The following is a 15745-nucleotide window of genomic DNA, read 5'->3' on the forward strand; positions in this document are numbered from 1 at the left end:
GCGGGGGTGGGCGGGTGCTGCGGGCGGCAGGTGTCAGCGGCGTCGGCATTCGGCGGCGATGGAGCGGCCCCAGGGAGCTGCGGCCGGCTTCTCGCGCTGGCTCCGCGGCCTCGGCCTCCTCTTTCTCCTGCAGCTGCTGCCGCCCGCGACTCTCGGTCAGGACCGGCTGGACGCGCCGCCGCCGCCCGCTGCGCCGCTGCCGCGCTGGTCCGGCCCCATCGGGGTGAGCTGGGGGCTGCGCGCTGCCGCGGCCGGGGGCCCGTTCCCCCGCGGCGGCCGTTGGCGTCGCAGCGCGCCCGGCGAGGACGAGGAGTGCGGCGGGGGCCAGGACTTCGTCGCCAAGCTGGCCAACAACACGCACCAGGTGAGCGGGCGCCGGGCCGGAACTGTTGGCCTTACCAAACATTATGCTCCCTGGTTTTGTGCAGAAGGTTTGGCACGCCATGGCAAGGCGGTGCGGCACCGCGGGCGGGCTCGGAGGCCAGCCGGCCTGCGTTCGAATCTTGGCTGTGTCACTGACGAGCTGTGCGATCCGGGCTAAGTTACTTAAGGCCCGACTGCGAGGTGCCTCCCCGGGCCCCCCGCGGCCGCCCGCCCCGCCCGCCGCGCGGCCGCCCCCTTCCCCGGGCCGCGGCCCCGAAACTGCGGCGGCGGGTGGAGTCGGTCCGGGCGGCCGGCGGGGCTGTGTTTCGTCACAGGGGAGGCAATCTTAGACTTTCACGGCATTCTTTTTTTTTTTTTTTTTTTTTTTAAGTTGTCAAAAATCTCTTGAGCGTCATTGTTTTCTGTCTGTGTAAATAATCAGGATCCGGTAACGCTGTTAGGCACCAGGAAGCTGGAGGAATAATTACCTCTTAAGTGCTTGCAGGAGAAGTTTGGCTGCGCAGAAGCGAAGGTGTGTCCTCTCTGGGTCAGTACTTTCAGGGTGGGGAGGTGGGTGTTCGGAAATCCCGAAGCAGTTGTTAGGTTAGTGTGTATTTTAATAGTTAAAGGAACAAGCTTGGAAGTGAAATGGCAGTATTGATATGATCTCTCTCACTTCAAATTTGACCTTCTATGGTGTGATCCAGCTCTGCCCAGGATGTCTATATCCTGTTGGGACAAAATGTCCAATAGTTAAGAAACACATTGCACATATTCTGCTTTGAGCCAGTCACTTGGTCAAAAGACTTTCAAAACTGTGGCACCTCTGTCGGCGGGGACCAGCAGCTCAACCTTTGCACACTACTGGATTGGCAAAGCCAACTGATAACAAAGTCCTGACTGCTTCTTTTAGTACGACTTGGGCATTTTTCTCATGTTTTTCTAAAATTAACAATTTAATTGTTCCCACCCACATTTGCATAACGTTTATATTCAATGTATTTTCTCCCTTATGTCTTTTCCTCTTTCAAAGAGAATTAATTGCACATGAGAGCAGAGATGGGTGGCTAATGCTCTGTGCCTACATTTGTCCTTGTGTAACCACATTCCAGCATCAGCCGAGCCTCCATCTCCCTTTGGATTATATTGTTTTCTGGACCATATTTTTTTTTTTTACCTGTGACATAATTCTGAGATCTGAGGACACAAGGCACAAGTATTCAGGGATAACTGTGCTTAATGCAGTCCAAGCAGCAGTTGTATAAAGGTAGCCAAGTTAGTGCTAAAGGGTGGGTCAGGTTGGCTACAGATAGGGTAGAATGTGTACTGGGAAGTCTTCCTATTTGATGAGAAAAAAAAAATTGTGTAGACTTCCTTTGCACGGTGGGGGGTTGAGAAAGGCTTTACAACACTGATGCTTAATTTATACTGGACCACTTCCTTCCTTGAGCCAGCTGGACACAGCAGTCTTACTCCATATTTCAGATTCTTCTCTTGCTGGTTGACCTGCCTTTAGGTCTGCTGCTACTCCTGGATTTATTCCTTTAGTCAGAGTCTTCCTGGTTAGTTTGAATTGATATGTCAATTGTAATATATTGATTCCAAAGCAAGAGGTTGAGAAAACTGGCTCAGGTGGTGGTTAGGCCAAATCTACTTAAGAGCAGATCTGAAACCACTCATTCTTTGAAGTGCTTATGTAAAGAAATTTCCTTCTATTTCATTTTAGCTATTGTTTCCAATGATTTTTAAGCTTTTTTTTTTCCAAGTCTTTTTTCAGTGACTTTATTTATTTATTTATTTATTTTGAGACAGAGTCTCACTTTGTTGCCTGGGGTAGAGTGCTGTGGTGTCAGCCTAGCTCACAGCAACCTCAAACTCCTGGGCTCAAGCAATCCTTCTGCCTCAGCCTCCCCAGTAGCTGGGACTACAGGCATGTGCCACCATGCCCGGCTGATTTTTTCTATATATTTTTAGTTGTCCAGCTAATTTCTTTCTATTTTCAGTAGAGATGGGGTCTTGCTCTTGCTCAGGCTGGTCTCGAACTCCTGACCTCGAGAGATCCACCTGCCTTGGCCTCCCAGAGTGCTAGGATTCCAGGCATGAGCCATCGCATCCGGCCCAGTGACTTTATTTAAAATAGCTATTTTTACATTTGTTAATCATCCATGTTCTCTTCTTCAGGGAGCCCATCCTTTTTGTAACTTGTATATCTGGGTTTTTTTTTTTTTTTTTAATGGAGGCTTTGTTAATGTCCTTCACCTTAGAAGTGACTGAGTAGAGTAGCTCTTAAAAGTTCTGCCTCCTTAACCAAAAATTGTTAGGTAGTGTTCTATTCTGCTTTTCAATTCTTTGTTTTTAGAAGTCATAATAAATCATCCTGAACTATATTGAAGAGATCTAGTATTTTTTGACCCTTTTTAAACAGTGTAACATAAAAGTATCAGCATGACACAACAACTTTTTAACAGAGATACTGTACACTTTGTACAGCTGGGGAATGAAAATGCAATTTAGAGCAGGTTTTCCCATATAATATGGCAGAATCCAATTCCCAAGAAAAATCAAAAGTTTATGCTTTTCCTCTTATTTCGTTCATTTCAAGCCATATTAATTCATATAATCAATGTATATGAATGCCCTCTAAATGCCTAGATCTGTGCTAGATGCTGGAAGTGCCATGATACAAAGAAAAGGTCATTCAGATTGGAGAATGAAAAGCCTCAGAAGGTTTTAGCAAACTCCTAGGCCTGTTTCTGTAGTTTATGAGACAATATCAGCATTTAGTCTTAAGAAAGCAGAATGAAGCTAAAGCATGATAGTGCTTTTACATTATGGTTTTAGGAGATCTGTGCCCCAATGACCTGTCACTCAGGCTGCTGCTTTGCTCATGAATTCCAACAGGTTGTTTTATTTGCCTAAGCCTCTTTGTTTCTCTCTGGGAGGTTCCCTTTCATATCCTTTATTTTCAATCTATTGGTTTAAAATCTATTTCAAATATAGTGGGCTTAATGTGCATAGTATATTTTTTCACAAAGAAGTCATAATGATTAAGTGCTCTATTTTAGGATTTGAGGCAGGGGAGGAAAACATATTCCTTTCTAGTTATGGTATAAATAATTTATAATAGCTTCATGGGAAAGAAAGTGGAAATAAAAAATATTGGCTATTACTAAAAACAAAAAACAAAAGAGAAAGATAAGTACTTACACCTTACCAAAAATTGTGCTCCCTAATTTTTTATGAGGGTTTTACACACCATGGCAGTATAGCACTGTGGGTCAGGCTTTGAGGCCAGCCTGTCTGCATTTGAATCCTGGCTGTGTCACTTATGAGCTGCGTGATCATGGGTAAGTTCTTAAGTCTTCTATGTCTCAGTTCCTAATCTGTAAAATGGAGATAATGAGAATACTCAATTCATAGAGTGGTTGTGAGAAGTGAATGAGTGTGTGTGTGTGAGTGTGAAATGTATTATGTAATAACTCGTTAGAACAATGTCTGGCACATAATTAGCACACAATAAGTAATTAGTTATTATTAGGGGGTCATTTATAAATGCTCTTTTCTTAGACTCAATAAATAGTCTTCCTTTGCCTTTAACCCAAAACTGTTTTCATGCCACACTTTTAACTGATTCTTTCCTTCAATGCTTGGAGTATTCGTGATGTTTACAACCTTTGTACATGAGAGAAATTGAGCAGGCCTAGAAGATTTTTATTAACATTGGTTGCTAAGTTGCTTAAAAACATCTCTCCTGTAAGCACCCCTTTGAGGGTAGGCATGAAACTCTGTCTTAAAGAAACAGATGAAATGCCTTGGCCAGAGTTATGATGGTAGCTGACATAATTTCCTTACTTCTCATTCCTGTGTACAGACCATTTGACAATTTCCTTAAAACTTTTTAAACTTATGATTAGTAAAGCCAGGAACTGTTCCTCATTTTCTCTCCTCCCTGTCTTCTGTCTCTAACTACTTCTTTACACATAACTTCCCAACTTCTACCCCAACATCAAAGCATCTGGTTTCTTAAATAAACAGGCCCTGTAGAGAGGCTGTGTTGTATGGGGTGTCAGCTCTGGGAAGAATGTGTGTGTTTGTTTGCTGGCGCTGGCAGGGTTGAATCCAGGCTGACGGGACTGAATGTGCCTGTTAGAGGCTTCAGGGAGCTGCCGCTCACAGCCTGTTGTTGTGGATCACCAGACCTTTATAACACCCGGAAATCCGAAGGTCAGTGCCTTTAACTGTCCTGGAACTTCTTGACTGCCTCATTTATTCCACTCTTTAAACTACCTTCCCCAGCACCCCCACCCTCACTCTCTAGTTTATTTAATCTTCTCTTGAGTTCTGTTTCTTCCATTCATTTTTGGTGGAGGAATAGGAATTCTGCAGAATCTCCTTGGTCCTGGTTGTGCAGAGTGAGCAAAATCCTCATGAAGAGTCCTCTCTCCTGCCATGCATGTACTAGGCAGAACTTTAATCCCTAGAGGGACATTAAGATGACGTATGCATTGAGGATTTCAGTAACAAGTATCAGCAGATCTGATGAAGTATAATTTATCTGGGGAAAGGTTGGTCTTCATGGGAGGTTTGGTTGGGGTGAGGGTAGAAAGCTAGCCAGGTATGACAGATGGCTCAATGGGAATGCAGTGTAACAATGAATTAAGTTCCCTGCTGACTCAAATATTTGGCTCTGTGCAGAGTGATTTTTAATTAGAAATCTGAGTCTCATGTCTGCTTGTGGAAATAATTGGAAGAAGGCTTATGTTCTGGTCAATTTCTAATGCCTATTTTCTTTTTGTAATAATAACCATAGTAGCTCTCTATCTTGCTGTTTTGATCTGATGTTTCATGTCAGGTTCAGAGAGACTATTAACAGTTTCTTCTGCATTCTGCCAATTTCCAATCAACTCTTGTCAACAGGCGTTGGATTCTCAGTGGGTGACCGCAGAGATTGTGCTCGCCAACTTGTCCTCCTTGGCCCGTTACCCTTGTGTGATACCGCACGCCAGACAACGCTTAGCACCAAGTTGTAATGGCCATACCAAGAGAGTAACGTTTCTTCTTCTCCCTCCCTTCCTATCTACCCCTGCCCCTCAATTTCTTTCTTTGCAGAAAGTGAGCTGTGTTTTGAGGCTGGAGAAATGAGGCTCAGATGTTTTATATAATTAGGAGCTAATATTAGGGCAGACAAAACTATCAAATTTGGCCTGTAATTAAAAATACAGCTTTTCTAGAAAAAAACTGTGTGGCAATGGCTCTAAAAATATCATGAATTAGATGTTGCATTTGTAAGTTTTCAGTTCCCTTTCTTCCCTTTGTAACCAGTATTTTTATTGCTCTTTTACTCCCTTTTTTCAAAACTTGGTAGAAACTTGTTCTTTCCACTTTGTGGTCTCATTGATCTGTGTGTAGGTAGGTTCGAGGAGTAATGGGGCTTGAAGAACAAGCTTTCAGTTTCAGACCGTCCTAGATGGCTTTTTTGTTGTTGTTTTAATGGTGACTACGGTCAGAATTGGGTGAGAAAATGTGGCTTTGAGATAGTTTGAATGAATCTTCATGACAGATTCTTCATACCTATAAAGTTTGTTGGGTGAATGCTGGATGCATGGGTTCATTTAAAGATTGAGGCTATTTTTCCTTCTCTACCCCCAATCCTAGTCTTAGGAAACCACAGTAAAAACAAAATTCTTTCATTCAGAACCTGTGGTGTTCTGCTGAGAAAGTTTTCTGTGAATGCAATTTATTTTCTGTTCTGCATTCCAGTTTCTGGCCCTCAATTCCTTGTGTACAACATGAGAAGTTTTGGACTAAGTTAAAATTTCTAAAAAAAAAATTCTGTGATTCATATGGAAGAAAAAGAGGCCAGAGGTTGTGATCACAAATGTTTATTGGTTTATTCCAAATTTAGAAGCAAATTGTGGCTGTTTGGCTTCCCAGTCGAACTTGAACAGCATGGACTTCACATCTGGGGGTGATTTGTTACCACCCCCAGAGCTTGTGCAGTGAAATATAAGTGTTCTGAAAGATAGCCAGAGTATTTTTTCATATAATTATGAAAGACATTTATCTCTTTTATTTTAGGGGTAATACTTTATTAGTCCTTATTGGCTGAAAAATCTAATGCTAGTAAAAGCCATTAGCTTGGATAGTCCAAAAGCAAACCCAATGGATAGGTAGCAGTACATTTTTTTTTCCCCTTTCCTATAGTACTCTGCCAAAATTGGGGCTTTTTTGCATCCTGGCTGGCTGTGTGTTTGAAAATAGATGGTCAGCTTAAGATATGTATACTCGCAAGTAGAAGCTTACATGTGATTAATTGGCTTGATTTATTTTCATCAGAAGAAAATGTACATTCCTTCTAGGGCATATGAATACCATCCCTCTTATATTGGCTATTCCTTGGAGTTTTGTTCTTCCTGTTTGTTCTAAAAAACTATTTTCTAATATTGTACTTGAGCCAGTTTGCAAGTCTGATTCAACAGTAAGATTGCCCTGAAGGACCGAGAGAAACTGAACTGGGAAGAAATATTTTTATTAACCTTAATAATTCCCAGACAAGATAGTTCAAATCAAATGTTTATCTGGTACTTGATATTTGTCATAAAGGATTCAAAACGTAGATACGTTGTATACAAGATTCAGAAGAGATATACCCACATTTGAGTCCTGGCTCTGCTGCTTCATAGTTGTGTGACTGTGGATAATCACATCTCTCACCTTTACAGTTGTTTTTTTTTTTTTTAAACTAGAGAAGCAGCTCTTAGAATTTTTTGGAGGGTCAAATAACAAAGTACTTTGTTAAATGCGAAGTATTAAATAGATGTCATTCATTTAGACAGCTACCTGCTATGTACTGAGAGGAGTCCAGGACTGTGCATAAACAAAGCTAAGCACTGATGCCATCCTAAGGATTTAGGTGTTCAGAGACAGCTTGCTGGAAGTTTGGAGGAAGGCATGACCACTGCAGTGCAATGTTCTGGGAAGGCCTCCTGGATGAAGAGAGAATCAAGATGGAGGTAATTCTTAGGGAGAGCTGTAAAGGCATGAAGAAGGTAGGAAGATCCAAGACATGCTCAGAGGATGGTCAATGGAAACTTTATTTTAGGGAGAGGTTATTGGTAGAGAGTATGACTAAGGTTTCCAGGAAAACATATAAGGAAGTGAAAAAAAGATAGCTCTTTAGGGGTATGGAAAGAGAGAGGAGGTGTAGGTGGGGAGTTTGGCATCAGGACTTAACTTGTGGAAGAGTTTTAACAGGTAGTGTTAGACATGAGGCTAGAGCTGGAGAAACCAGAGGTAGGAATGGGGATACAAGAAGAGTTACCTTTTCAGAGGCTGGCCATTGCTGTGGTCTTGGAAGCATATGTTAGGCAGGAGAGCAGAACAGAGGGCAGGCAGACTGACTTTTATACTTGAAGTGCTAAAGGTTCCAAAAAACACTCCCAAACTTCTGGACCTTATTGAAGGAGAATGTGAGCCAAGGTATGAGAAACTAAGACAATGATGCCCGTAAACAGATTTCTCTTTTCTGAACATTGGTGAACAAGGATAAAGTTGAACACTTGATAATGTGCTTAACAGTTTGAATCATAGATTATTGGGCTGATTAGTTTGTCAGAGCCCTAACTTTTGCTGATGAGGCTAAATGACTTGCTTAGGGACCAAGAGCTGAGAGTAGAACACAGATGTCTCAATATGGTGCTGCATTTGGAAGTGTTTCATAGTTTTGTTGTTTTAAATCATTACATTTGCTTTAGGGATAAGACAGGGTTATAGAATCCATTTAGAAGTCATATAGTTATGAAATCTACTCTATTCTTCAAGGTCATTGCACCTTTGACAGAGCTCAATTAGCCTTTCTAAGCCTCAGTTCTCCACCATATAAAATGGAGCATTATCACAAAGTTTTGAAGAGAAAATTTGTGTGAAAATGTTTTGAAAATCTTAAAGTACTGTGTGAATATGATTTGTATAATTTCTTAATAAGCCTGTTGATCTGTCATGGCCTCCACAGGGCCCAGTTGTCAGCCACATGATCCTGATAAACACAGCCCTCGAACCAGCCCCCAAGGAACGTGTGCATTAAGGGAGACAGATGAGGCATAAATACATTTGGTTTTATCACTTGGCAGCGTGGGATGACAGGCTTGGGTGGGGGTGGCAAGAATGAGAGTGAGTCAAGATTGGCAGAAATGTATAATAAGAAGCATATGTGGTGGCTTTCTTCTTCTTTTTAACCTTTGTGATTACATCAAATTTTTAACTTGTTAATATGATTGATAGTTCTTTGAGGCAGTGGTTCAGGGAGGAACATGATCTCAGGTATCAGACCTGGATTCAAACTTTAGTGGTGACTATAGACAAACAAATGTCTCTGAATCTTAGTTTTTTCATCTATAAAATGGGATCACTAATACCTACCTCTCAGGGTCATTGTGAAAATAAAGAGACAGTATGGGATTTAGTGTAAGATGAAAATCTTTTATTGAGAATTTCTTATATAAAGATTATCTCCACAAAGCTTCTGATGCATGACCAGTTAGATGCTTAAATATTTGTGTATGTACTTAAAATTTTTTCTTCATAGCTGTTATATTCTTAGAGAATTATTATGGGCACTTACAGGAACCAAATCTTAGATTAAGAAATATTAGTCTAGGCCGGGCGCGGTGGCTCACGCCTGTAATCCTAGCACTCTGGGAGGCCGAGGCGGGTGGATCGCTGGAGGTCAGGAGTTCGAGACCAGCCTGAGCAAGAGCGAGACCCCGTCTCTACTAAAAATAGAAAGAAATTATATGGACAACTAAAATATATATATACAAAAAAAATTAGCCGGGCATGGTGGCGCATGCCTGTAGTCCCAGCTACTCGGGAGGCTGAGGCGGTAGGATCACTTAAGCCCAGGAGTTTGAGGTTGCTGTGAGCTAGGCTGACACCACGGCACTCACTCTAGCCCGGGCAACAGAGTGAGACTCTGTCTCAAAAAAAAAAAAAAAAAAAGAAATATTAGTCTCCTATAGTCCCAACTACTCAGGAGGCTGAGGTGGGGGAATCACTTGAGCCCAGAAGTTTAAGGCTGCAGTGCACTATGATTGTGCCTGTGAATTGCCACTGCACTCCAGCCTGGGCAACATAGCAAGACCCTGTCTCTGAGAAAAAAGAAAGAAAGAAATACTACTTATGTGGTTGGATTCAGTGTAGGAAAAGAGGGGTTAGGGTCAAGGAGAGATCATCTATCCAAAGTGTCTTTCTTAAAGCTATGAGAGATGGAGGAGAACATAATAATCAGATTAATAACCAGAAAACAATAATCGGAACCTGGTCATCTGGTTATAATAGTTTGTATATAGTTAAATAGTTTTAAATAGCTTACAATTATAAAAATAGGCCTACTTGTAATTTAGTAACTATTTTCCTTCTCCTTCATTAAGCTTTAGTTTGTTAGGGTTAGTGACTGTAGTTTAGGTTGATGGCTCTCAAATAACTTCATTCGTATTTCATTGACTGAGCAGCCACTGTATTCTACTGTCCTCTGTGAAGTTTTAAGAAATATTAAGAGATGTCATAGGTACTTCTCAGGAACTGTGATTGAAAGAATAGCAGACCAGAATGTCGATGTAATTATTTTTTATTATATGCATATTTCTTTAACCTATTTCACCACTTCCTGGCCTATGTTAACCCTCTGTTCCAGTTAAAGTGACCTTCTCACCTGTCCCTTAAGTTCCTCATGTGCTGTGTTGCTTTTCCATCTTTGTTCTCATGGCATTCCTTCTGTCTGAATGCCCTTTTAGCCCTGATTTTCCTTTCTCTCCTACAACATTTAACTATGCCATGTAAGCACTTAGAGTGTTCTGTCTTGTATTCGGTTTCATTTATAAAAGTTTTATTTCCTAGTTATAAACTTCTTAAATGTAGGGCCCAGACTGTACTATGAGTTCTTCGTCACTTGCCTCACATGGTCCTAGAGAAACAATAGTCATTAAATGTGTAGTCTGGAGTCAGACAGACATGACTTTGAAACCTAGCTCTGCCAATTTTTAGCTGTGTGACTTTGGGCAAATTACTTAACCTCTCTAAGCCTGCTTCATTTATAAAGTAGCAGTGGGTGCCTTAATATATATAATGCTAATATAATAAGCACTCAGTAAAGGTTAAATACTCTTATTTTTCTTTTAATGCAACAATTGTTTATTGAGCACCTGTATGTGTTAAAAACTGTACCAGGTCCTGTGAACTGGTATGGAACACAACAGACAAGACCTCTGCTTTTATGGAGCTTTGTGGACCAATAGAGAAAATGGCCACTAACCAATATATAATTATAAACATGACAAGTATCAAGAAGGAAAAAAATAACCACAGGAGAATAATTGACACGGTCTTTTTAGTCTGGGGCATTAGGAAGGACTCTCTGAGAAATTATTTAAACTGATACTTGAAGATAAATAGAATTTTGCTGGAAGGAGTAGCCTAGGCAGAAGAGCGACATGTTAAGGCCTGGGTCTAAAAGAGCTTAGCATACTCAGCGATCTGCAAGAAGGCCAGTGTGGTCATAGCAGAGGGAATGAGAGTGTTAGTCCCCACACCCAGTGGGTGAGCAGTGAGCCTTTATGGTTCTCCCAGCTTAGTTGGCAGCTAGGGCATATCTCTTAATCACTTTCTTTTCTTTGAAATGGAGTAATATATAAAAATTAAATGCTAAATGTTTTGAAATGTAGCTCCTTTACTGAGTATGGTTAGAAATGAACTGTTGCAAGGAAGTGAATTTTTCAAAAACTGAGCCTATCCCTTTAAGTGCCAAAGGTTTTGTTTGTTTGCTTGCTTGTTTAATGGAAATCTTTCTGTTTCTCTGCTTTCTTAGTCAAGAGTATGACTCTAGATCACTAAGAAGAGATTAGATTATGCTGTTCCAAGACTGCTATGGCTCGAACGTGCCCCCCAAAGCTCATGTGTTGGAACCCTAATCTCCAGTACAACAAGTATTAAGAGATGAGACCTTTGAGAGATGGGACCTCATGATTAGATCACAAGGGCAATGCCCTCAGTGGATTAAGGCCTTTTTGCAGGAGTGAGTATCTCAGGAGTGGATTAATTATAAAAGGTGGGAGTTTGGCTCTGTTTCCCCTCTGTCTTGTATGCATGCTTCCTCTTTCCACCACGAGACGACCCTTACCAGATGCCAGCATCATGATCTTGGGCTTCCCAGCCTCCAGAAATATGAACTAAATAAACTTCATTTCTTCATACATTACCCAGTCTCAGGTGTTCTGTTATGGCAACAGAAAATGGACTAAGTATGACTCACATTATTTTAATGTGGCATTTAATGCCCACGGGGCGATTGAGATATATGGGACTATCTTCTCCCATTTTGAATAGCCTAGATTTATAAGTTTAGCGCTGCTGTCTGCTTGTTTAAGTTTACTTTTTCCCCCTGCAGAAATTATACTCTCCTTGTAATATCCTGTTCCTTCTTGCTGCTGTCCCTGTCTGTCTGTAAATATACCACCCTCAAATTTGATTTGTTTCTTCTGTATGCTAGGGAAGCAGATTTCTAATATTAGGCAATTCTAACTAGTTTAATAAATTGAATTAGAGTGACAGTCTGCAAGTTTCTCTTAGAGGTTAAATGTATAGATGTTTAATGCATAGATAGTGGCATCAGGGGTCTCCCTTGCTTGCTTTCAGTGAGTGTCCAGATTGCAGAGGTGTCGAGATAATGAAGGCTGCTATTGCCCATCTCCTTTTCTTTTCTCTTTTCTTTCTTTTTTTTTTTTTTTAGACGGTTTCAGTCTGTTGCCCTGGCTAGAGTGCGGTGGCATGATCATAGCTCACTGCAACCGCAGACTCCTGGGCTCAAGCCATCTTCCTGCCTCAATCTTCCCAATATCTGGGACTACAGGTGTGCACCACCATACCTTGCTAATTTTTTAGTTTTTTGTAGAGACGGTATCTCGCACTTGCTCAGGCTGGTCACCCTCTCCTTTTAACACTGGCCTGTTGTGGAGCAGAGAGCTGATTTTTTAAATTTAATTAAGTAATTATTTTAGAGACAGCCTGCTCTGTCACCCAGGCTGGAGTGCAGTGGCATGATCATAGCTCACTGTAACTTTGAACTCCTGGGCTCAAGAGATCCTCCCACCATGGCCTCCCAAAGTGCTGGGATTACAAGCATGCGCCACTGTGCCTGGCCTTTTTTAAAAAAAAAAAACAAAACAAAACAGATAACTAGCAGTGGAAGAGCAAACTGAGCGGTTAAATTATTGATGAGTCATAGAATTTTAAAGCTTAGGGGAACTAGACAGATTGTGTTCTAGCCCCTCACCTTGGTGGTGATTTAGGTTGCGCTGCCCAATTTCACACAGCTTTTGGCAGAGCTAGAAATAAACTTCAGGTGGACTGATTATTAGCTCAGTGCTCTCTTCTGTATTATCCTGCCTCTCAGAAAACTCTGAATAATTGAATAGATTTGAAAACTTGTACATTATTTTATGGTTAGCTTTTTCATTTCTAAGAATAGTCTCCATGAGAGCTGGAACATTTGTGATCTTATTTTGGGCCCATGTTTTATGTTCCTAGCAGTGCCTTATTTAACAGAACTGTATTCTGGTAAGATTTTCTTCCTGCCTGTGAAAGCATCACTCGTGTTGTGTTGCAGACCTCTCTTGCACATCACTGTGTCCTGTCCCTGTGTCCCCTAGTTGGGGTTTGGGAGCCTAATCCTAGATTTCCAGTCTTTTGGGAATCACCAGTGCCTTGTCTTTGTAATGCTATTCCATTTGACTCTTATTCCTGAGTGAAGGAGCATAACTTTGTTTTACTCCTGAGAAAATGGATTCCCAAGAGAGAAAATTATTTTTGCCTACTTTCCCAACAAGTTAGTTACTAGGCTAGGCTTTTATTATTTTTTTGAGACATGGTATCACTCTGCTACCCAGGCTAGAGTACAGTGGCATCATCATAACTCACTGCAACCTCAAACTCCTGGGCTCAAGCGATCCTCCTACTTCAGCCTCCCGAGTAGCTGAGACTACAGGCATGTGCCACAATGCCCAGGTAAGTTTTCTATTTTTTGTAGAGACAGAGTCTTGCTATGTTGCCTAGGTTGGTCTCGAGCTCCTGTCCTCAAGTGATCCTCCTGCCTCAGTCTCCCAAAGTGCTAAGATTACACTTGTGAGCCACCATGCCTGGCCAATGCCCATTTGTGCTTTTATTTTTACTGTGACAGGCTCTCTGCAGATTAAATGTGTAGCATGTTTAGTCTTGACTTTTGTATGTGTGAAGTTTGTTTATGGAGTATAAACTTCACTAGCTCAGGCCATATACTATCACTGCTGTTTCCCCAGTGCCCCACATAGGATCTGGCACATTTGTTGAAAGAAGGAATGTGTACGAAGGATGCCATCATTGAATTCACTCCCTTCTTTGCTCGTCAGAGAAGCTGCTCTAGATGGTGAGATGGTCAGGCCGTCTGCAAGTGGCTTTTAAACTGGGCCTTTCCATGGGAAAACTGACCCATGCATGCTCAGTTGTGCCAGTGTTAGTTCTTTTAGTATTTTACTTTTGATCAGGTGTGTAACTAAAGATAGGCAGGCCGGGCGCGGTGGCTCACGCCTGTAATCCTAGCACTCTGGGAGGCCGAGGCGGGCAGATCGCTCAAGGTCAGGAGTTCGAGACCAGGCTGAGCAAGAGCGAGACCCCGTCTCTACTAAAAAATAGAAAAAAATTATATGGACAACTAAAAATATATATATAGAAAAATTAGCCGGGCATAGTGGCGCATGCCTGTAGTCCCAGCTACTCGGGAGGCTGAGGCAGGAGGATCGCTTAAGCCCAGGAGTTTGAGGTTGCTGTGAGCTAGGCTGACGCCACGGCACTCACTCTAGCCTGGGCAACAGAGTGAGACTCTGTCTCAAAAAAAAAAAAAAAAAAAAAAAAGATAGGCAGGAGTTTCTCATGACTAAATTTTTTTTTTTTTTGAGACAGAGTCTCACTCTGTTGCCCAGGCTAGAGTGAGTGCCGTGGCGTCAGCCTAGCTCACAGCAACCTCAAACTCTTGAGCTCAAGCGATCCTCCTGTCTCAGCCTCCCGAGTAGCTGGGACTACAGGCATGCACCACCATGCCCGGCTAATTTTTTCTATATATATTTTTAGCTGTCCATATAATTTCTTTCTATTTTTAGTAGAGATGGGGTCTCGCTCTTGCTCAGGCTGGTCTCGAACTCCTGAGCTCAAACGATCCGCCCACCTCGGCCTCCCAGAGTGCTAGGATTACAGGCGTGAGCCACCGCGCCCGGCCTCATGACTAAATTTTTTTCCAAGCTGTAGGGACTCTTGGGACCAACTTTAAGTTCTCCAAGCTTATAGTAACAGTAATTTAATTTGGCTTCTAGTTTAAGTAGATGTGAAGATAAAGTTATTTCCATGAAGAATCTTTTGTTTTGTGGCCTTTCTCCACTTTCGAACAGAACTAGGGATTATCCACACAACCATAGAATGGACATTGTGTTAATTCATAGCTTCTGAAGTATGGGGGCCTCCTGCTTTAAGATGGTAAACAATAAATGGATGGATGAGTCTTACATCAAAACTCTCTAGGTGAGTGTATTTCAGAGAAGGTAGTGCAAGCTGTCCCTACTTTCTAACATGAGTTCCTGAAAACCTATTTGACAGTCAGATGGCAACTGTAAGTGCCAGCCAGTGACTCCCTGCTGCCCAGAGCTCCCCTACTGGGGGTTGTAGATGGCTGTTGGTACTATCCGGGACACCAGAAATCACTCTGTTCAGCAGGTAGTGGACAAAAGGCTCTGAATGTGACTCTGAAAAGGTAGTTTAGTTATCAATGGGTGTTAGGTTATGGCAATAGGAAGTCTTAAATCGAGACCACCTATGTTACTGCGCCTCAGTATAGCAGGAGCTCTCTGACCTATCCTGTAACCTTCTGGTACATCTGTTAGCCAGTGTTATATAAATAAGAATAAACTGACATGATCTAATGATCTATGTGTACTTTTTATACCACCCTTTTCATATATACTTTTTTCATATATTATTTTTTACTAAAAAATAGCTTGCTTATATAGTTTTATTTTAAAAAATGATTCCTGCTAATTGGAGGTGGGATGGGAGTCATTCGTGCACTCTAGAAAATCCATAAAGAAGAACACATCCTCACAAATTCTACCAATTAGAGACAGTTGCTGTTAATATTGTGAAGGGTATCCTTCCAGATGTTTTTTTAACCATAAATATACACACATGATTTTACATGCATTCTGTAACCAGGCTTTTACTCAATATATTATAAATATCTTTCAATGTCAGTAAATTCCTGACACATTTTTAATAGCACCTGGTATTTTTTTTTGTAGTTTCACCATAC

General features: G+C 41.6%; 1 protein-coding gene across 4 annotated transcripts in view; it reads left to right on the forward strand.

Moving 5' to 3' along the window:
• The first annotated feature begins 44 nt into the window (after positions 1–44).
• Positions 45–15745, forward strand: part of SORT1 (sortilin 1) — a 69020-nt gene continuing 53319 nt past the window's right edge. For all 4 annotated transcript variants that reach the window (XM_069480872.1, XM_069480874.1, XM_069480873.1 and 1 more), the window contains exon 1: positions 45–364. In XM_069480872.1, the coding sequence (XP_069336973.1) occupies positions 59–364 (306 nt within the window). In that variant the 5' untranslated portion in view covers positions 45–58. The remainder of the gene's footprint in view (positions 365–15745) is intronic.

The sequence above is a fragment of the Eulemur rufifrons genome, chromosome 8 (genome assembly GCF_041146395.1).
Source record: "Eulemur rufifrons isolate Redbay chromosome 8, OSU_ERuf_1, whole genome shotgun sequence".
Classification (NCBI taxonomy): domain Eukaryota; kingdom Metazoa; phylum Chordata; class Mammalia; order Primates; family Lemuridae; genus Eulemur; species Eulemur rufifrons.